Here is a 22,558-nt window from a genome sequence, read left to right on the forward strand (position 1 = left end):
GTCGGCAGCCGCAGTCGTGCGTTGTCCTTTGCTGATGTCGGTTGTGTCCGCGCTCCGGTGACTATACTTCCTCAGAAATCCTGAATCAGGGACCTCGACTTTCTCGGAGCCTGCTCGGGCACACACCTGTGCGCTATCTCCCTCCACTGGCGAGTAACGTAAGCAAATTTGCACGTAAATTGCGCTAAATTATCTTACAACACAGCAGAAATTTGCCTGGCGCGGATTTCTTCGCGTGTGCCAGTGCCCTCCAACCAATCCACTCCACTCCGTACCACTTCACACCGATCCCCATACCCATTACCATTCCCATCCCGTCCCGTCCATTTCCCTGAAGGGGAGTAATGTAGAAGGCAGGAAAAACACGAAATAACCGCTAAGTGTTTTACAACTTGAAGGCGTTAAGTTGGCCATCCTGGGCCCTCCAAGTTTCCCATGGCCTGTCTCGCGGGTCTTAGGCCAGAATGGCAAACAAAAATCTGTGTAAGCAGCTTTTCTTTCGCCTGGTGGCTCGGAAAAACCCGCTAGCCATCAGCTTGTCAACGCTTTTGGGTCCTTTTTTTTATAGTTGCCTTATTGAATTTTAAAGATCGCGGAAAGTGTGGCGTTTTACATACATAATGAGAGGGCCCTAGACTCGCAGGGGCTGCGAAAGTGGAAACGTGATGGCATGGCAAGAACATAAATTAAAAACTTTCTCTTTTAACTCAATTAACAAGTTTTGTGTGCACATAAACAATGAAAGCTATTTACCTTTTTTAATGGAAAGTTATTCGTAATTACCTACTCAAACTAGTACTAATTAGGCTTTTTAACATTTTGTGTTTGCATAAAGTTGGCGGATTTAATGAAAGTAAAAAAGGCAATGGTCTATTATAATAACTGTAGTCCTATTATACTGTTGTGCTAAGCTTTAAAATACGATTTTAAATAATTTATAGTGTGAACTTTTGTTAACAATACTTGATACTTTGTTACTTTCGAGCATTTCAGGTTACAACTAGATTGGCGATTTCATTGTGTTTATATTGACTTAATATATTTGTATAATATTGGATTTGTTGGAATTAAAATATTGTTAGCTACAGGAGACATTAAAATGCACTGTTTTATCTCCAGTATAGAAATTAAAAATTAGGTAACTTGTTTAGACTAATTTATTGTTTAATATATACTACAAGTTCAATGTAACTATCTATATCACATTAAAATATTTCTAAGATATTGTCCTTTTATATAAACTTAAAAATCTTGATTTAATTTAAATAATATTTTGTTTACTTTGGGGCATAAATCAACCCACTCGAGTGAATGAAAACTTTGTATTCAAAAAGTATGCAACAAAAATTGTGTTCTAAAAACACCCCACAGCCAATTATTTTCTGAAATTGAAGGGTACGTATCTCTTTCAATCAAAGAAAATATAAACTACAATTACTTAATTGACTGGAAATACGTATTTCTAGGTATTAAGTGTGCGCAATAGCTTAAATTTGTAGGGCTACATATGGCGTACTTTCCCTAAGAAGTCCCCGGGGCGTCCCGGATCTCGGCAGGATTCGTTGGTGTAGGCTCTTACGCTCCACTCGGCGGTTCAGCGAACTGCGCCCAAGGTCCTGGCACTTGTCAGCAGGAGGGATTACTCCATCCGCGCTGCTTCGCTGGCCACATTTTATTGTTTGTCAGCATTTACATGTCCTTTTTCCCCGGAACCGCCTGCTGTGAAAGTGTGTGTGTTGCGTATGCTGTGTGTGTGTCGGTAATGGCCGCGACAGTTTTGCTGTTTCCTTGTTAGCCACGCATAAATTTTAATAGTTTTCCTATGCTTTAAGTGGCCCTGAGGCCTTGGCTGTTCGGCTCCTGCTTTTACCTTTCCCCACACACTTTCACCTGCCCACGTTGGCTGCGGTTTCAAGTGGCTAAAAATAAAGCCCGAAACGCCGACGAGCTTATCCTTGCCTTGAGCTGTTCAAAATGGAATTATTAATATTTCACGTACCGAAATATAGACATGACCGACTGAAAATGCTTTCCACACACGGCTGACTGTGGAAATCCCCGGCTTTCTCCTACTTTCTCCCTCGACCTTTCCTCCCCATCCACATGACGGTTGTTTATTCGCGCATCAGGACTCGTGGGCCTTTTTAATCATAACGAAATGCGGTTCACCTCTATACATGTATATTACCAACATATATTATACGGGGGTTGTGCCTGTGTGGGTTTTAGATTTCCATTAGCGCATTTCATTTTAATTAAACTGGCAACTGTCACGTAGTCGATCGATTTGTTGGGCATTAGGAGTGTAATTTGGTCCCCAAACCCCCTGCCCAAGGCGACATTATCCTTAGCTTTTTTGATTTGTCTTACCCAACTATGAACAAGAAGTTGATAAAGTAAACTTTCTCGAAAAAGTTCAAAAGTTTTTCGGCAAATTGCGGTCGTCCACCAGAAATACGAGCACATACAAGGCGGATGGAACTTTTCAGGATTTTCCTGGCCCGGACTACAAGTGGAATTTGTGGCCACAATTTCAATATTAATTTCAACCACCTGAAAAGGTAGCGGGGGAATGAAAAGCCAGGGCAAACAATTGAAATTTTACAAAAATACCTGTGAGCCCAATTTGACCCAGATCAGGATAGCTATCGCTTAACATTGTGTAAACTGTCTTAACGAATTATTTGCCATAATATTTTGCTGGGACCAAAACAGTTTGCATAGTTGGGCAAAAGTTTTCGGGTTTTCCCCGAACTCACACTTCGATTCTGACTCTCAATTAAACGCATTTTAAGCGTTATGTGCTGCCAAACTTTTGTGGCAAAGTACTTGGGTGTCGAATTGAAGACGGCTGAGGGCGAGGGTGGACAGAAAACTTTTTCAATCGATGGCATAAAAGCCACGCCAGGCAATTAATGCCCCAAAAAAGCAGGAAAACAAAACTGTGAGTGGAAATTGGCGTGTTTGTCTGCGATTGTTGTTTGTGCCTTTGTTTTTGGCCTGAAAATGAAAATGCCAGTGGGTATGAGGATGAGGCATCATCGTCTGCTTTTGAAGTAGTTCATTAAGTGATTGTATGATTGATGGCTCATCTTCATCCGATTTGATTTTCATTGCCCGATACCGCACTTTGTTTGGACTTTAATTGGCCAGCAAAACGAGGCCAAGTAACTGGATAACTGGGCTGTTTGTGGAAACGTTAATAATAGCCCCGCTGTGGGGTCAACTATAGATATTCGACCTTGGAAAACACCATCAGTGCAACGACTTGCAACTGGAAGGAGCTTGGTGGCTGATTTTGATTGATGACCTGGCTGGCAATAAATTGGAGTGTGTTATTAATAAGCTTATGGTGCAGTTATAATGGTCCTTTGTCTGGCATTCGATTGAATGGCATTTCAATTATCTTACTTAGTTGTAGGAAACGAGAATTGTCAGAAGTAGCAGAAGGTTAATTGAATAACTAACTAAAGGGGTGCTTTTAAATTCAAACAGCATTTGAAATGACACAGTTCACTACAAAAAGGATTAAAATACTACTCTATAACAAAAAGGGAAAAAGCATTTCTAATGACTTTCAAAGATGTGAAAATACATTTTCAAAGCAATAATAATATAAATTAATTTGTATGTTCTACATACGAATTTCAGCACATTGTTCTTTCCCAATTTAAATGCTTAGCACTCTAAATTGCCACAGCATAATATGCCAAATATCCTATTTACCTGCATAATTACTCTTTGTATAGTTATTCAGTCAATTTGTAGATTCAATTATATGCATGATTAGAGAAACACAAATCGCAATTCCAGTGAAATAACTCAATCAGCTTGCCTGCCGAAAATCAGCCACGTTACGTATACGCAGCGGATGCCCGTTGACAATGTATGCCCAACTAACTAGCTGCCAGCAAATAGACAGGCACACAAGGCCATTGTGTGGATAGGTGGATGGATGGGTGGGTGGATGGGTAAAAGGGGATAAGGAATCAGCCATTCATAAACACATAAACACCCCATCCCCATCCCCATTTCCATTTCGATCACCATCCCTGCCTGCTCATCTGTCAGCTGGAGTTTGGTTAGTCAAACGTTTGTTACATTTCGCTGGCTAAAAATACGAGCTTGTGTATCCATGAGATACTGGATCTGCTAGTGGGGTAGCAGGTGGGCCAGGGCTGCGACGATAGTAGTTCGCTTATCTAATTATAGCTTCATTACTGAGCTGCCTGATGGAACTCGGATGGATCGGGGATGGGGTTACCTATAGCCCACCACCACCTACCAACCTCCCATCGCCGAAGGACAGACGCTGGCAAGTAGGCCATGTGCAACCCATTTGGCTCTGGCCTAGACATATTATTATCTCGCCAGGCAGCCAGGCAGCCAGCCATGTAGTTCACTTTTCCCAGCTCTCGATTCCCGGGCCTGTCAGTCAACATAATCATCGTCATCAGCGGACGAGTACATTATCGCCGGCATGATAATGAACCCATAGCGCGAAATTGCAGCCATTAGTTGGCCCAAAAACGCTGGTAAAGAGGCCCTTGGAGTGTTTACCACTTGGGCTCTGACATTTTCTTGCTACTGCGGGAATTCTACGACACAAAAAAAAAGAGAAAAACACATAGTGTCGACCCAGTGATTTGATTTTATTTGATTTGCCTTCACTTTTCATGTGATTTTTCGATTCCTTTCTCTTTTTTTTAGATTTCTTTTTTTTTGGCTCTTGTTGACGCTGATTGAATACAAATACAAATATAAACAAATGGCGCTCACCTGCACGTAAATAAAAGCTTTAATACATCAACAAATAATGGCATGTCTGACAGTCACCTCGATTCCCCGCCCTCACTTCCGTTTCCGCTTCCCTTTTTATATTTTTCTTGTTTTATATTTATTTTCCTTTGCCTGCCAGGCTGGCAGCAGCAGCAAATTCGATTTTCAACATTTTACACTTTGATTTCGTTGGCGCTGTCCTTGTCATTATATGATTTTGGTATTTTGCGCAAAAACACACAATAGAAATAATGGAGAAAAAATGGGAATGGGAATGGGGATGCTTAGCAGGCGCCGCCTTGAAAATTCCCCATAGAGCATTTGGCTTTAATGGCGTTCGGGGTTCGAACTTGCAAGTATATTGACATGTTATGATGCGTGGCCGAGCAGCCATATACTTGGTTATATGGACCCATATTAAATATGTGTAAGCTGCGTGCCTGGCCTGCCAACTGCCAACAGGAGCGGTCCTTTGTCGCCGCCTCCTGCCGACCCCGATGCAATATTCCCCTCTGATATTAATTCAATCACTTTGGTTGCATGCTCCGCTTTATGGACAGTCCTCGGATCATCAAACTCCCGCCTTTTGACCTTTACGGCTTGGACCGCATTTATGGCTTTCAGTTCGGTGATGAAACTTTAAATTTCCTTCCTTTCTTCCTTCCTTCCTTGCTGCTCCAAGGAAATCGTCCACAAATCGTAAAGAAGACAAAGGGACAGGCCATAAGCCTGCTGGGATGTATCTATATCTATATTTATCCCTATTGCGGCGGATGCTGAGGCAGAATCTGTTGTCTGTATTGTTTCTTGTCAGCTTGAGTTTTTCGTGATTTTTCATGTGTCTGTCAGCAGAAAAGAAAAGCTGATCTCCCCATCTTCTCCATTTTCTCCCTTCCTCAGATTTTCCTCAGTTTTCCCACAGAATATCTGAGAGTTGCCCCCAAGCAATCTGCCATTGAGTGGGGGAATCCGAAATGATGGGGATGACCTTTGCCAACAATCGGTTTCCATTTCCAAATCGCATTATATATGCTGCACCAATAAAAGTTAAATTGTCCTCCGACTGCGAGAGGACATCAATATCGGATTTCATATTTGTCTGTTAAATATTTCAGCGCGACCGTGAAAAGGACATCGCAAAAAGGGACTTCGAATGGGGAACTCCCAATGCGATATATCAAAAGAGGGTTTTTCTATGTGGCCGAATAAAAACGAAATTAGACTCTGTGGCAGCAGCGAGTTGATTGAATCCAGAATTGAGTTGACATTGTGCAAACTTTTTGCAACTACAATATAATTCATTGCTTACACTCGGAAACGACTGTAAATCATTTATTGAAATGCATTTCTTTGTGGGTAAAAGTTTAACAAGTTTTTGGTCGCCCAACGTTTATAATAATTGATGATTCTGGTTTTGTTTTCCTTTCGAAAATAACAAGTCATTTGGTTAACCAAAAACACAGACGGCCATAAGGTCATGTCAATGGTTTCCACTTTCCATTTGATGTGTTTTCGATTACATTTCTATATGTATTTCTGGACACTGAACTTTTTCTGGCTTATTAAATGTTTATTTATGGCCAGAATGCGTGGTACGACCGCCCAGCACGTGCCACTTGAAACTGTCTGAAGTAAAAAGTCTGGCTACAGTTACAAGTTTTATATTAAAAATTGAAATCTAATGCCTAGGAATGCAGGCACTTTAGACTCTAACCCGAATTTTAAGTTTCGAAAAACTTATTTTATTGAAATCCCATTACGTTTCATGTTTACGCACTCACCCAGGCAAAACTTCCAAATCTCAAACTCAATTTGTTAAAAGTACGTAATTGTAGCTAATGGCCCTGGAAAGTTGGCCCAAACGGCTGAGGGAGGATAACTCCCAATCAGATGTTTACGCACACTTGGATCTGGCATGTGTGCCGGGTAAATAAAATAGGTAGAAAATTGCTGGCATATTAGCCAGCGAAAAGCCGTAAAAATGTGCTCACATTTATACACTCGAGTGTGCTCCGGTGTCCCATAAAAAGTCGGAGCCCGGGAGCAGAACAAAGCAGAGACATTCGATTCACTTGCGTGCGCGCACTCATCCAATCGTACACGGAAAGAAAATCCCACAAAGATCTCTTGAGGTTCTGTTTCTCAAAAAAAATAAAAATGTAATAAAGAGTACAGTTGAAAATAATTGATAACTGTTCGAATCGTTTGAGAAAAACTTTTATTTACTTAAATTTTTCTATATAGGTGGTGTTTACCAGTAGAACCTTGGGATTATTACATTCCAAATAGGTACTTAATATCAAATTGAAATATTTTAAGAAATGTCATCGCTCGTCTAAAATAATACTCAATTATTTAAAATATATTATTTTAAATATGTTCAATTCTTTAGAATAGGTTTTTGGCAGGACCCCGGACATTCTTTGGTTTACTATGCCACCTATGATTTCGCATTACCTGTTGTAATATTTTTCTAAGTAATATATTTATATAATAAGGTTCCTTTCTTTGGCTATCAAATTAGAATATTTTAAGATACAACTTTTATTTTGGATTAAGATAGTATTATTATAGTTGGTATTATATATAGTATTATTTATATGGTAAAGTAAGTATTTTTTATATGGTATGATAAGAGGTCCTGTTTTTTCCTGTATTGCCTTCTTTTTTGGGCCAGTTCCGCTAAGAGACAGAGGCACAAGTACAAGCACACTCACTCACTCGCAGGGGTATAAATGCAAATGGCAATTGACTTTCATTGCGGATGGATACGGATCGGGTGGCCAAGGAAAAGGGCGGAAGGGAGGGGAAAACCTGGGGACCTGGGCACCGAGCACAATGTCAAATTCAATCGCCGTCGAAGGTCGCGCACTTGGCATGAAAAGGCCAAAGCCCAAAGCCAAAAGCCGAACCAAAAGACAAAGTCAAAGTCGAAGCAAAAAGCCATCGACATTGAGTATCGACTTAGGTGAGTGACTCCACTCCAATGGAGCCGGAGACGAGAAACGGAGAACCGGGGAACCGGAGAACCGTAGAACCGGAGAATTCGAGAACTGGAGAACCCGGCAGTGCCATGTACGTGATTTCATGCTAATTGCTTGGGCACTGCAGTAGGCACTTGGTTCGACACCCAATGTCCCTGTTTGCGCTCCTGGCCAAATAGTCTTCGGCCATTTCGCGCTCCGTTTGTCAATGTCGTCGGAGGAACTTTCGAACTGTCGTCGACTTCTCGGGGCCGTGCAATTAATTAACGCTAATGAAGCTGCCTCGGACTCCCACGCCCGTTTGTCTGGCAAAGTTTTTATTTGGAGTGCACACTCCTTGCAGGTGGTGGGAGATGGAGACCATCTAATCGCTCAAGGTCTTGGCTGCAGGTTGCTCAACTGGCAGTCGGAAAAGAGACAAAACCAAGACCAAGCACTCGTGCCAAGAGCAGGATGCCTTCTCCTCTTGGCCCACCTGCCTTACCTGAAACAATCAGCACAGAAAGTAACAACAATTGAGCAAAATACTTTCCTGTGTGTTTTTACTTTTAGCCAGCTCTTCCACTGCCACATTTCAACACCCTTCCCCCCCATCCATTTATTTTTCCACTTTTTCCTATGCCAAAAGCAGTAGCAAATAGTACAACAATGCCCTCTCCATGATGTTTTTGTTTTGAGCGAGTGCCTGTGTGCCTGTGTGTGTGTGTGTGCTTGTGTGTCCTTGATAAGGATGCATCTTTTCTATTGTTAGCTTGGCATTTTGAAAAATGCTCTCAACGTGTAGCTCGCACTCTCTCCGTTGCCTCTTTTTACTGAGCCCCGAAACGAAAGCCAGCGGCTTTTGAAGTATGTGTGCGTCTGCCTATGTTACATGACTGCACGTGCTCCTACACTCCCTCCAGTCCTTCGAGAACCCCCACCCCCCATGTCCTTACCGCCCACACCCACACTGCACTCGGAAATAATTTGAAATGCAAAATCATGCGGAAGGCAGGCGCAGTGCGGCAGACGCAGGATGGCTGCCACCTGCTCACCGACATCCGTGTGGCACTTGTTGTTCTGGTTGTTGTTGGGACCTAAGCACACTCAAACATACGGACACAGGGACAAACGGACAAAGGTACATACGGACACACGGACGCACGCACCCGCAGGCCCACAGATACTCGTGTTTAGGTTCAGGATCTGGGCAGTCGTGCGTAGCTTTTAGCAATTTGATACCCTGGAAAAATGGTTGGGCAGCAGTATAAGTTGGAAAAGTGGCGCCCGAGGAGGGATTTTACAGTTGAAATGTGGTTTTACAAAAAGTGGCGCCCAACGTGGGATGCTGTGATGTATCTAAACGGCTGGGTAAAGGTATAGCTCTACCCTTAATTTCTCAACTACGTCTGCTCGGGCGCCACTTAAACCGTTGGCTAAAGAGGTATAACCCCACCTTAGAACACAATTATTCAATGGGTACTTTCTCTACTATTTCTGCTCGAACGCCAGTGGTGGTAATTACATTTTACAGGTTAAAATGTAAACCTATTTTCTATAAGATTTGACGACCGTAGAGGACCCTCTAATGCACTTAAGCCTTTAGCTAAAATGGTACAGCCATAACTTAGACTTATTCAATGGTTAACCATTTCTACAGACCCTGCTCGGGCACCACAGAACACAAAATTGAGTTCGTTTTTACAGTTTGAATAATGTTTTTTCTAAAACTGACTGTTGGCTAAAATGGTAAACCCGCACTTTAAACATCTTGAATGGGTACCATCGGTACTACTCCTGTTTGGGCGCCATTCCTGCTAATGTGTCAACAGAGTATGCTAAATATTTGAAACGTCCGCAGGGCGGCGGCACCCTGTATATCAATTAAAGCGGTGCCAGCACGTTTTAGTCGTTACTTTTCCTTCTTCAAGGGGAAGTCCTGCGAGTTAAATTTCCTTTGTCCGCTTGTATGCGTATGCTGTAAGTCATTTCCGCAAGTTGTAAATTTATTTTAATAAAGCTGCGGTGCGTGTGAAAATGTTTGCGCCCTCTTAGCTGTCAAGTGGCAGGGCAGCGGTCAAAGGGACCCAAACTGTGACGGGGCATGTGGGCAAACAATTTTCACACTTTTTGGCTTGTGCCAGCAGTAACCGTATAAATGATATAAACAACAGCCGGAAGCGGAACGACATGCATCATGGATCCATGGAGCCAGTTCCTCGACGAGACGCGACGCTCGACGTGCAAATATAGTGAAATATTCAACAGCTCCGGGGCCATGGTTCTACCATTCTACCGCGGGAATGGGACTGGGATCACACATAGTTGTGGGTTGTGTGTAAGATAAAACCCTGCACATGTGTGGGCCTGGGCGGAAAGTATCATCAGCAGTGGCCGCCGCAGCCAGCGAAATTAATTAAAAATTGCATAACCGCCACTTTTATGGGCCCAGCTTCCCTACACCGGCTGGCCATTGTGAGTTTTCAGAGCCCGGGGCTATGGCTAGCCCTTTTTTAACTTTCTTAATGTCTGACCCATTTTCCGGCAGACGAGAATGCAATTTAATTAGCAGCCTCGCAGCGAAAATAGATAAAGTACATAGAACACCTACCATCAGGTAAAAACAGAACATTCCCCTATTTCAATTTCATTGTGGTCACGAGCTAATCAATTTAAACGTTTGCTGTGCTATGGATGGCTTTTGCAAAGCCATTGTAAATAATTAATACGTTAATTAATTCCATATTGGCCTTTTCCATAAATAGTTACCGATGACATTTTCCATTCAAACGTTTATTTTGCATTGTAATTTATACGAAACATGAAATATGTATGGCCTGTTTTCTCCTGACTATGTTTATTTTGTAAATATTTCCAAAATGCTGCTCGAATTATGCAGTTCATTATTCAGCCCGGCACCACTCCAAACGATGAAAGGCCACAGGAGCCGCAGGACACGCTGTCGTTGTCGTTGTCGTTGGCTGGTTGTCAACGCTCCTGCCGTCAGGCCCCAAAAATGCAGACCTGAAAAATGCCAACTAAAATGCTCATCTATTTTCAGCTAAGGTGTGCGTTTGTGTGTGCGAATAATGTAAACCAAATATACAGACACTGGGGGAAAAAAGGAGTTCTAAAATAACCCATGAAAATGCCTTTGAGTGACTCGATGGTAAATGTTACTAATAAAATTTGGATGATTTTAGAGTAAGAATTTATCATATTTTCATTATAACATTTTGATGATTATTGCAGAATATTTTTTCTAAGTGCTTAAATTGTATGTACATATATTGTTTGTTGGCTTTGGATCTTATCTTGAAATACCAATATCCATTTCCATTATAGAATTCGAATTGATGAGTTAATCCTCATATTATTTTTGAATATTTATTCTAAGTGCTTGCGCAAAGAATTCCCTGTTCTAAAAGTTTTGTTATTTTCGTATCTTTCTTTTAAATACCTAAACTGAGTATTTACCAAATTCCATTTATAACATTTTGATGAGATAATCCATATCTTATTTTTGGGTATTTTTGTGTAGTGCCGATATAAAGAATGCTGCTTGAAAATAGGCAACGCGATGTTCGGGGCTTGGGGAGCAGTGCAAATAGAGCTCGTAATACTGCAATTTAAAATGTAAATGCGAACAAGGCCAAGTCCGATGATGGCCAGCATATGAATATGTATCTGTGTATCTGCGTATCTGTGTGGGCCGCAATCCAGGCGGAGTTAAAGGGGGCGAGGTCCGGGGGGCATGGCCAGATGAATAATTGAACTTTTACTTCCGCCTTGTCAGGCTGATTGCCTTAGGGGGTCTCTGCTGGCGGCTCCTTAATGCAGATATATACAAGTTTTTCTTTTCATTTTTATTTTTCGCTCTCTCTGTTGTTTGATTTAGCAAATGGCCAACATAAACGCAACAAAGTTAGCTTTGTTTTTCCTTTGGTGACCGTGGCCGTCGATTTATCTTTGCATGTTTCCAGGAGTCCAATTAGTTTCGATTCGCTGCCGTTCGATTCGTTTTCCGTTTGGATTCGATTTGTTCTTGGGATGACAAGCGTTTCAGCCTGATTTCATTTCCTCGGGCCGCCTTTGTCTCGGGGCTTTTTAGCACTCAATTAAATCGCTTTTCGAGGGACATATTTATGAGCCCGCCGGCCCTGCTTGTAATTCCTCCAATGATAAATGACTCGCTCTCGATTTGGTCACTCAATTAGAGGGCACTGCGTGTGCTTAAGTGGCATCTTCGGGATTAAGTCTAAATCGATTAGCAAAAGGGATGAAAAAAATAAAGAGCCCCTTCGAAGATTTCCCGGTTCTTTGCATAAATTAAAAATTAATTAAGAGCCATGGCAAGCGGACCAAAACGCTCTTCGAAAAGTAATTAAGGCTGACCATCAATCTGGGAGCCGCAGACGAGCCCAAAACCACAGAAACCCAAACCAAGCCCGTAGCCAAACAAATGAAAGATTCCAAATTAAATTTTTCTTTTGGCTTTCTGTGGGCCAAAAGCAAACATCAACGCTTGTGGCTTGGCCCAAGTCGCTCAGCTGTAAATAAACAGAGGCAAATTCAAATACGCAGAGAATAAGTTAGAATAAATAACTAACAAGCCAAAGTTGCTCTTAAGTCCCCAAGATGACTGCACTGGCACAATGGAGCAGGCCAAAAACGAAATAAATCACACTCATTCACAATGCGAGTGAAGCATGTCCTGGCAAGGACCCATCCCAAAACAACCCAACCAACCTAACAAAACCAACCAGCCCACCTAAAACCCACCGACCATCCAGCCAATTTTCAAACAGTGGACGCTGGCTGAAATATTATACTGCCAAAAATATCCCACAGATTTTATTTGATGTTCGTATTGATTGCGTTGATTGATTTAAACTTCAATTGAATTGATAGCTTTTTTTGGGGATTCATATAATATACGAGTATATATATGATGTCCTGTGTGTGTTTCTCTCCATTTGCATCCACATCCACATCCACTGTATGATAACTTTGAAAGGTCAAATGACGGCAGGAGTCCCAGAAAAAAGGTAAAGATGCTGGCTTACCGAAAATGTAGATACATATATTAAAATATAACCGTTGATACAGACGACACCGGCTGTGAATGATGTATTGTGATGGACCCCCAGCTTCCACTCCCTCGATTTCCCAGCCAGACAAAAGCTGAGACCCGGGAATCCGACTTGGCATTGTTGTGGGGCATTGTCAATGCGTTTGACAAAAGCACTTGGTGGGTAAAATTGGAAAAGTGCGGGAGGGGCGCGACCTGCGAGTACGAGCCTTTTCAATTTGTTGTCCCTTATTGATTTAAAGTTCACTTCAGTCGCGGTCGCTTTGTTGGCGAGTGTCGGTCGCACACAAACCACATGAAACTCATTTCCCCGAAGGTGCGGCAGTTGAAAGGACCCAACATGTATACTATATATACACACCTATATGGCACACGCAAATAAACACGATTCCTCTGCTGACACTCGTATTTGTTAGCCGGAGTTTACTTAGTTTGCCCGACATGGGAATTACACGTTCCGTCCCCCAAAATGTTTGCCTACTCCAAAGGGAAAAGGAGAAAATGGAAGTACCTACTGCCCCCCATTTGAAAGGCAAATGGGAAAGTGTGTGGCCCCAAGGCAATGTGAATCAAGTGGAGAAGGGGACTAGCATCGATTACCAGGCAAGCAAATTGCAAAATAAATGTACATAATTTGAAAATTGACATTTGCTAATGATAAGCCTCTGCTGATGCTGAAATATGGCCAGAATTCAGAGATACAGCGAGCAGCTGCCATCGTATGGATGGAATGAGTTGGAATTTCAGGCAGGCAGCAGCTGGTGTCATTGCAGAAAAGGAAGGAAGCTAAATTTCGACGGGGCCCAAACGGAAATTTCCTCCCACGGCTCAGAAATTGAAGCTGTTTATGGTAAATTAAACCAATTGAGTGGGATTACGTTTTGCGCACTACAACGATGCCAGCAAGTGTTTCCCTGCCTCGACAGGGTTTCAATTTCATTGTCTGCCCAAGCCTGCGGCCAACGGAATTTATATACCCACCCATACAGTGCGCCATCAGAGCCACAAGGTGTTTATGGGCTTAACTCCGGCTATGAATTTGCCTGTTCTGCCGGCTCCGAGATTTGCATGTTCCATGATTTCTGGGGGGGGGGGCTTGGATATGCGGAAAGAGGGATGAGCTGGCAAGAAGACAAATGGCCAGCACGTTGCGGTTCATTTGCCTGTCACAACAAATTCCGAATTGATGCAAATGTAAATGGATATCGAATCCAGGAAAACGTCGGCGGAATCTCAAGCAGAAGTCAAGAGATGAATGCTGGGTTTAGGGAACTTGATATACTCTCTACACTTAAAGGACGTTCAGAAGGATCTTAATCGGTGTAAATCCATCAGGCACGTAGCCGGGCTAATATATATATTCCCTACAAAGTAACCAAGTGTTAAGGCATTTTAAGGCACTATCTTTAAATGTTTGGTTGCTGAAAAATGGGATTGAGGGTTGATGGAATTCCTTTCACTTTTTTAAATGATGCTATATATTTAAACCACTTCATATCTCTTTATTTTTTTGAGGAATTTATGCATTGTAGATTGCTTATATTGATTTAAAATAAACAAGTTTGAAAGCTTTTTCTAAATGAAATGGGTTTTGGTGAATTATTTACCTTCACTATGCTTTACCAACTCTTTTCAAATATTTATTTTAAGACATTAAATTTGATTTACTATTTACAAAATATCTTTTCTTTCCTTTAGTTTATTTTGCTTAAATTGTTCAAATATTTATTTACTTAAATACCAAACTGTTAATAAAAAGGAATGCAGTTCAGGCTTGAATTCTCCCATAAATGCCAACAATTTGTATTGCTCTTTACTTAAGCATTCTGCAAATACAAATGTGAAAATACCATCAACAAACTGGCTTACAAGCTGCTGTGGCCCCTTGAAAAAGTGCGCTCATAAATGTGGCAGCAAATAAATCGAGTTTCTTTTTCAATTGCAGGACTTGGCAACCGATTGGCAATAATAGCGGTCATCAGAATGAGAGCAAATGTCACATGGACAGCATGTCGTCCCCATTGAAAGTCCTTTTTCTGTGGCACTAGGACAACATTTGGATCCTGCAACTAAGTAGCACCGCCTGTGGCCATCAAAATGACGCTTCTGCAGAGACTCCAGGCCATGTCGGCCACCACAACCAGGACGATATTGGAGGGCAGCATCGATAGCATCGGTGGGACAAAGGAGCCGCTGGCGGGAAGACTGCCCGTGCTGGAGGAGTCCGCCTCACATGCCCGTTATTTGAAATTCATCGCCGACGGGCTCATTGACGAGGGACTGGGCAGTGCGGTGGGCAGCGGGAGCAGCATCGCCGTGTCCCTCGAAGATGTCGTCGCCGGACAGGCACAGGACATCCAGGCGGGCGAGGGATCCACCGACGACGCCGACGGCAGCAGCCATCTGGCATTAGTCTTCGTCAAGTGTTTCATTATTGGTTTCATCATACTGGCCGCCATCCTGGGCAACATGCTGGTGATTGTGTCCGTCATGCGCCACCGGAAATTGCGGTGAGTCCTTGTGGCAGCTCCTCCCTGTCACCTCTCCCTTTTCCTCTTCCGTATCCGCCCGCTGGACATGTGTGCTCATATGTCTGGGTTGGTTGACATTGGCTCCATTAATTTGTCGCCCTGAATCAAGTGGGTTTTACTTACCAGACACGGTTTCGATTTCGTTGGATTGTCCTTGGCCAGAGTGTAAGGAAGCGGGCTTTATGTTTGAACTCTAAGCATTTAACATTAAATTTCGACTTGCTGACTGGGTTTAAACACTTACGTTTCGATTCAATATTAAAGTTCATTAAAAGTTCTTAAAGTATAACTTTTTCTCTATGTTTCCATAGCGTAAAAAATCCAGTCAGTTAAGCGAATTTAAACAAGTGTCATATGTATTTTTGATTTTTATTATTATTAATATTTAGTTTCAACTATTTTCTCTTGGTTGGTCGAGGTTTAAGTTTTTATAGCCATATGAAACTTGCTAAAATATATACAAGTGTCATATAACCTTTAGTAGGGAAGTTTTTAAAAAGCCCGCTATCTTCAGCTAAATATAAAGGCTCTGTTCACAACATTTATTCGCTTTTATGTTTCTCTTTGTTTTTGAGCAATTGCCTGAGCTGTAACCTGCCACATTGTCCACGAATCGCGGATGTTGTAGCTGTCAAGGACATGACTTTGCCTTGTATTCCCCCTTTTTTTGTATTTTTTGTTTGCACCTTAATACCAAGCGTTTTTGCGAGTAGCTACCTCGTTTTTGCGGCCATTAATTTGTCATCATTTATCATATTTTCCATCATTTTTGCGTGTCAAGCGCACAGAACTCATCTTGTCCGCCTCCCGAGCATTTGGGGCGTGCCAGATTAATTCCGCAGCCAGTTGGCCAAGTTAAATGCTAGATACGTGCGTAATTACATTAGAAATGTTAATAAGAACCGAGCATAAAAATATTGTTGCCTACTTAAGGGGCCGCCATTGGCATTTACTTTATGGGCGGCCATATAATTTGTCAAATTTATGAATTCAGCACCGCCTCCACATGAGATATATATGTACATTTCCAGGTGGGCGGTTGAGGAAAATACCTGTGAGGTGGCCAAGTATGTACGTGTTTTAGCCGCAATTTCATAAGCTCAGCACCGCTGGCATTTAAAGAACCCAACATAAAACACTCGCAGCGAGGCGACAATGGTGTAATGGCGTAACCTAACCCCGGGACATTCAATGTCAAGGCGCAGACTATTAAAGCGGCCCCAAGAAAATGGCTTCCACTGTCATTGCCGTATGCCCGTTGCCTTGGAATACCAGAGCCAGCCAACGCACACCTGACATTTGCGGCTGTTACTGAGGATGCGACTGAGGATGAGACCGAGGATGAGGCTCATTTAGCCTGCCAGGGACAGGCAATTTGGGACCTGACCCTGACTTCGTCTATGCCATGTTGCCGTTTTTATCTCAGCATCTTTTTCATTATTGCCGTGCTCATTGTCATGTGCGTTTTCCGCACCATTTTCACCTTTTCCGCCTCGCTAGGCAGTTTAAATCATCACGGCAAATTAGACTTAATTACGAAACAACATGTATTCCCACTTAGGCCCTATGTTACATCTGCCACCATACCAACACGAATCCTGAATAAGCCAGCTCCCCCAATATGTGTGCCACTTTTCCCGATTAAACACTCAACTTAAATTATTCATGCCACACAAATCGTTAGATTGGGTGACAAATTAAAGCCAGGCCGAAGATCAAGTGCAGGACTCCACTTCCCACTTTCCCCATTAACTTGACTCCTTCTCAAAGTGCCGTCTCATAATTGTAATCAAAGTTGACACCCAACAACCGACCCGTTCGTTCCCACGCACCCACTATGTAATCGGCTTTTGGGTAACGCCTCAATAACATTTTCATGTTGCCTGTGCTGCGGGTATTTTGCCTTTGTACTTTGCGGCGTTTTAAGCCTGCCCCCAGATCCGGATAGTCGACCTTTCGGGGCGTCTGCGGTCGGTTCAGTTTGTGGTCGTAATTAGGTTTGCGGGCGCTGGTTGAATGTCCTGGTGAAATATGACAAAATAGCCAGGGATTGTTAACGAGTTTAACAGATAAAAGCGAGGTACAAACGAGTAAAGTGGGTATACAATCCATGATTAATGCAGTTGGAAAAAGTTCTTCCATTCAAAAGTTTATCTTGCATATTAAACCGTTTGGTCTGCAAGTAAAACTTTCGTTTGAGTCAAGTCCCCGCAGACACTCTGGTTTTAAACTTGTATCTCAACCAGCCATTCGGTTGCGGTTATGCCTCCGGAATATGGGGTTATGTACGCCTGATTGTTTGAAAATCCATTCTGACGGACGATAAACGCATTTGCCGACCCGCATTGCGTATACGCCGCGTGCACCTAATTGACTTAACGTTTTGCGGTGCCACGCAACGTTGATGATCGCTGGTGGAAGTTGTGGTGGCGTTAAGCTAATTATTAATTAACCCATTAAACAATGAAATCCACTCAGAGTGCCGCTGTGCCACATTAAACAGCGGTCGCACGCGGCGTATGCGCAATGTGCGCCCCCAAAGTTTTCAACTCAAGTTTCAAAAGGGAAGACTGTGGAACGATTAGCGCTGTGAGCTGTGCGCTGTGTGCTGTGAGTGACTGGAAAGCTTAATGCACAAATTTAATTTGAGAACTTGGCAATCTCGATTCCACTGGCACTCAGGCTTCCTCCTCTTAGTGGCTGGCTGTGCGGCTTCCGCCTTGGTTCCTGCTTAGACTTATACCAGCTTTTACTCTTACTTTACTCCTCCTGCCTTGGATTGCAGCATCATTACCAACTACTTTGTGGTCTCGCTGGCCGTCGCCGACATGCTGGTGGCCCTCTGTGCGATGACATTTAATGCTTCCGTCATGATCTCGGGCAAGTGGATGTTCGGATCGGTGATGTGCGACATGTGGAACAGCTTCGACGTCTACTTCTCCACCGCCAGCATCATGCATCTCTGCTGCATCTCCGTGGATAGGTGAGTCGGGTTTACTTTGTACAGCTAATTAATTTAAGACCCGCCTGCGAAGGAAAAAGTATACAATATTTAATAAATGCATTACCCATACCTTAATAACGTAAAAATGATTATGATAATATTTACATTTATGCAGTCAAGGCATGGAATATAATATTTCTGTTTTGAGTTGACTTTATTTGAGTTCTTTAAGATGGTATTGGAATATTTTATCAAGGTACCTAAAAGTATGCTACAACACTTTTGCAATCCACAAATGCTACGGATTATTTTAGAAGTAAGACTGTTTTCTGTGCATACTTGAAAAAACCGTAGTATTTAAATTTTACTACAATTTATTCAGTTACGTTTTTAAGTTCAATTAAATTCGATATACGAGGCTTTTGAAATCTTTTATGTAGGTGCCTAAATGTGTGCTACAAAAAGCTTTCAGCTCAAAACAGTCATGGAATCATTTCGATATAAGACGGTAATTTTTCGTTGCATACTTTTAGCCACCTTTGTAAGTTTTTTCCAGACCCTTTTGATAAATTGATAGTAAAAAGAAGGGTAGTAGAAGTTTTTCAGATATATTATTCCAATTTCTAACTTCCTATTTCCACTTTCCTATAGATACTACGCCATCGTCCAGCCGCTGGACTATCCCTTAATCATGACGCAGCGGCGCGTGTTCATCATGCTCCTGATGGTGTGGCTTTCCCCAGCGCTTCTCTCGTTCCTGCCCATCTGCTCAGGATGGTACACAACGACCGAGAACTACAAGTATCTCAAATCGAATCCGCATGTGAGTAGCCCATTTAAGCCCCTGCCCGCTTAATGCATTTAATTGGACAATTAAATATACCATTAATGCGATGTCCTACATTAAGGTCTGCCCCCCATCAGATTTGTTTGGGTTGATTTGTTTCGCCCCCGGTGGGCTTGCATTATTTATTCAATTTGCTAGCACATCAAACTAATAGAAAATTCTAATTTAGTTGAAACGGTATCGACTTTGCATGCATTTTGCATGCCATCCCAGCCACGTGGGCGTCTGTGCGGCAGCCTTTGACTTTTCCCCGACCCGCCTCAACGGAAATTGATTTATGTTTGTGGGGCTGAAGCAGTTTTACGCCTTTCAGGCTGCCAGCCGACAGGTAGCATATTTATTACCCCATTTTATTGGTTTTCCCGGCAAATACTTGGCAGCTCCTACGGGGGATCTACATGTAGATACGTATATATATTGCTAGCCCGTCAGCAGCTGCTGCTCCCACTCCAATACGGTGGTTATCATTGCGCAATAAAATGCTGATGTAGAAATAAATGTAGGTAATTCCATTCCGGTCTGAAGGCAGGCTGTGCATAATTTTTGGTCTTTCCCCACCAATCCCACCCACCACCTGGCAGGCCCTTTGCATACATTAGCAACCGCGAGTGGTAGGGCTTTAATTAGTTTTACTTGTTTATGCTAATAACCGTCAATGCAGGAGACAGAGCGTACTGGTCGTAAATCTGATTAGATGTCTTCTGGTGGCCTTTTGTCATGCCATCGCCGTAATGCACAGTGTAATTGAGTTTTTATAGTCGCACTTGGCATTGCAGTTCAGTAATCGCATCGCCATTCCCAATGCCATTGCCCATACGCAACGTTGGCAATTGCCGAGCATTACGCTCCATTAGGGTTCGCCACTGGCATTCGGCCATTGTTCAGTGTCCATTTTGATTTATTGATAGTCGCTAATTGAGTTGCCCATCGACTGCGATTTCGATTGGGATGCCAATTTCCCGTTTCAGATATGTGAATTCAAAGTGAACAAGGCGTACGCCATAGTCAGCTCGTCGATGAGCTTCTGGATCCCGGGCATCGTGATGCTGTCGATGTACTACCGCATTTACCAAGAGGCCGACCGGCAGGAGCGCCTGGTCTACAGGTAACCACCGCCCCGTTCGAGAGGCTCATTCATTTGGCCAGCTCCAATTAACGCTAATTACTTGTGTGTAGATCCAAGGTGGCCGCCCTGCTGCTCGAGAAGCATCTGCAGATTAGCCAAATTCCCAAGCCGCGGCCGAGCATCCAGGTGGAGCAGTCGACCATCTCGACGATGCGGCGGGAGCGGAAGGCCGCCCGCACCCTGGGCATCATCATGAGCGCCTTCCTCATCTGCTGGCTGCCCTTCTTCCTCTGGTGCGTATACTTGATGGCCCAAGTTAGTCGTAAATATGGCTTATGCTCCAAAGTAGCGGTGTTTGGAGGCTTTTAATTAAGTCTGACTTATTTGAAAGAATTTCTGAATAGATGGTTATAACCTGCTTAAAAATTGCCCATCTAAATAAATTTTAAAGTGGAGGGCCTACTAACTGAAACATTATATACTTTCAAGAAACTTAAGCACTTAATTAAGATAATATAAGCAGGGACCGAAAAAGTTACAACTTTTCCTTTAATACCCATTTTTGAATCGTTATTCCTTGATTGTTCATGGCTAGACATTTTATTTTGATCAGAAAATGACAATTATTTTAATAATAATCGATATTTTGTGACGATTTTGAAAGAGTTTAAAATGTTCAGGGAATATTTTTGATATTCCTTGTCAGTATATTAGAAATACCAAGTTTTCAATACAAAATTTATATACAAAATATATATTAGAAAATAATATTTAACACTAAATGAAATTAAGACTTAAAGCTTAAACTGTTCATTTTCGTGACTTTAAGAAAGTATAACTTTAGTAAGCTTAACTAACAACTTCAAAAAGGAAACTAACCCTTCTCAACCTCCACTCATCCCTAATTGAATGCCAGGTATATTGTATCCTCGCTGTGCGATAGCTGCATCACTCCGCGCCTCCTCGTCGGCATCCTGTTTTGGATCGGCTACTTCAACTCGGCCCTGAACCCCATTATTTATGCATACTTCAACCGCGACTTCAGGGCCGCCTTCAAGAAGACCCTCAAGGTGAGTTGCGGGCTGGCCATCGAGTAATTTGCATTTATTTTCGACTTCGACATCTTGATGGGACTTTTATTCTATTCAATTTCGCTTTGTTCGGGCATCCAAAACTGAATTCTCTGCACCACCTTTAGACTTAGTACAGGGCTTCCGTAACCGCTGCAATCGCAAAGGACAGGGCCACCGCCACCCAATCCACCCCATGCACAGAGGCGGCAGCGGCAACAATATCGGCGGCAATACCAACTGGCAACACGGCCGCGGCAACAGCAGCGTCCAACCGAAGAGGCTCACGTTTAGCGTTTATTTTGGTAGCTATTGGCATCGCGGATGCACAGAGAACAAACATCTAAAAATATAAATATACAAAAATAAATAGGCTTATATTAAAATTAAATTTTAAAATGAGACATTTTGTTACGAAACTTTTTAAGAAAATTCTTGTATAGTTAAAAAATGTTAGTATATCTTAATTGCAAGCATTGAGTGCTCTTAAATTCATTTTACAATTACTTAACGTGTAAAATATTTATTTCTGCATTTCAAGTTCCTTGAAATATTGGTTTAATCTTGTCAATCTTTGTTTAATTATCTTTAAAACTGGGAAAGCAGTTCCTTCATTACAAAAATCCTAAGATACCTATAAGAAATGAGTGCCGTGTTTTTTCTCTGTGCAGTCCTGTGTTCAGCGGAGAGTGTAGAAAGCGTAGCGTTCATATTAGCTGATTGAAATGCTTCATCTACTGGTTGCTAAGCAAGAAAAATAGCTTTCCCACTGCCTGAAGGACTGAAAACTCTGCACGTTCTTTGCTCTAATGCTCTACTGCTCTGCCTGCGCCTGCCTTCTGTCTCTCTATCAGTTTCATGCGGGACGGGATTTTTTCGGGTCGGTCCCCGAGTGGGCCTTTCAATCGCTTGAACATTTTGCTTACCACTTGCCACGTATATAGTACCATCTACTACTCGAACCATCTACCATCTCTCTTTCCACGCACAGCTGGCGCTTACTGTGCTGCTTCGTTGCCTATGGCCCGACAAAAGCTAAGCGCGCCAAAGTATGCAACAGAAAACAGAAAGCATAAAACGTAATATTTAAATTAAAACTGAACCTCTTCTCTATATGTATGCCTCACTCTCTCACTCTTATAGCTCACAAACCCACACCTTCTCCACACAAGCGTAAATGCTGATGATGAAATGTTATTCTTTCTCTAAAAATTCTCCCTTTTATGCTGCACACTTTGACACACCACCGGCAAAACACAAACACCA

At 42.5% G+C, this 22,558-nt stretch overlaps 1 protein-coding gene across 4 annotated transcripts in view; it reads left to right on the top strand.

The window, feature by feature from the left end:
• Positions 1 to 22,558, top strand: part of Octbeta1R (Octopamine beta1 receptor) — a 26,479-nt gene continuing 3,921 nt past the window's right edge. The window contains exons 1-8 of one of the 4 annotated variants that reach the window (XM_070996496.1): positions 1 to 158; positions 14,780 to 15,344; positions 18,151 to 18,348; positions 18,961 to 19,132; positions 20,125 to 20,261; positions 20,333 to 20,515; positions 21,139 to 21,292; positions 22,284 to 22,371. In XM_070996496.1, coding sequence (XP_070852597.1) covers positions 14,932 to 15,344; positions 18,151 to 18,348; positions 18,961 to 19,132; positions 20,125 to 20,261; positions 20,333 to 20,515; positions 21,139 to 21,292; positions 22,284 to 22,331 — 1,305 coding nt within the window. In that variant the 5' untranslated portion in view covers positions 1 to 158; positions 14,780 to 14,931 and the 3' untranslated portion in view covers positions 22,332 to 22,371. Of the gene's footprint in view, positions 159 to 14,779; positions 15,345 to 18,150; positions 18,349 to 18,960; positions 19,133 to 20,124; positions 20,262 to 20,332; positions 20,516 to 21,138; positions 21,663 to 22,283; positions 22,372 to 22,558 lie in introns of those variants that run through there. The other 3 variants (XM_070996497.1, XR_011604293.1, XM_036817056.3) reach the window with 3 other exon arrangements.

The sequence above is a fragment of the Drosophila suzukii genome, chromosome 3 (genome assembly GCF_043229965.1).
Source record: "Drosophila suzukii chromosome 3, CBGP_Dsuzu_IsoJpt1.0, whole genome shotgun sequence".
Taxonomy (NCBI): domain Eukaryota; kingdom Metazoa; phylum Arthropoda; class Insecta; order Diptera; family Drosophilidae; genus Drosophila; species Drosophila suzukii.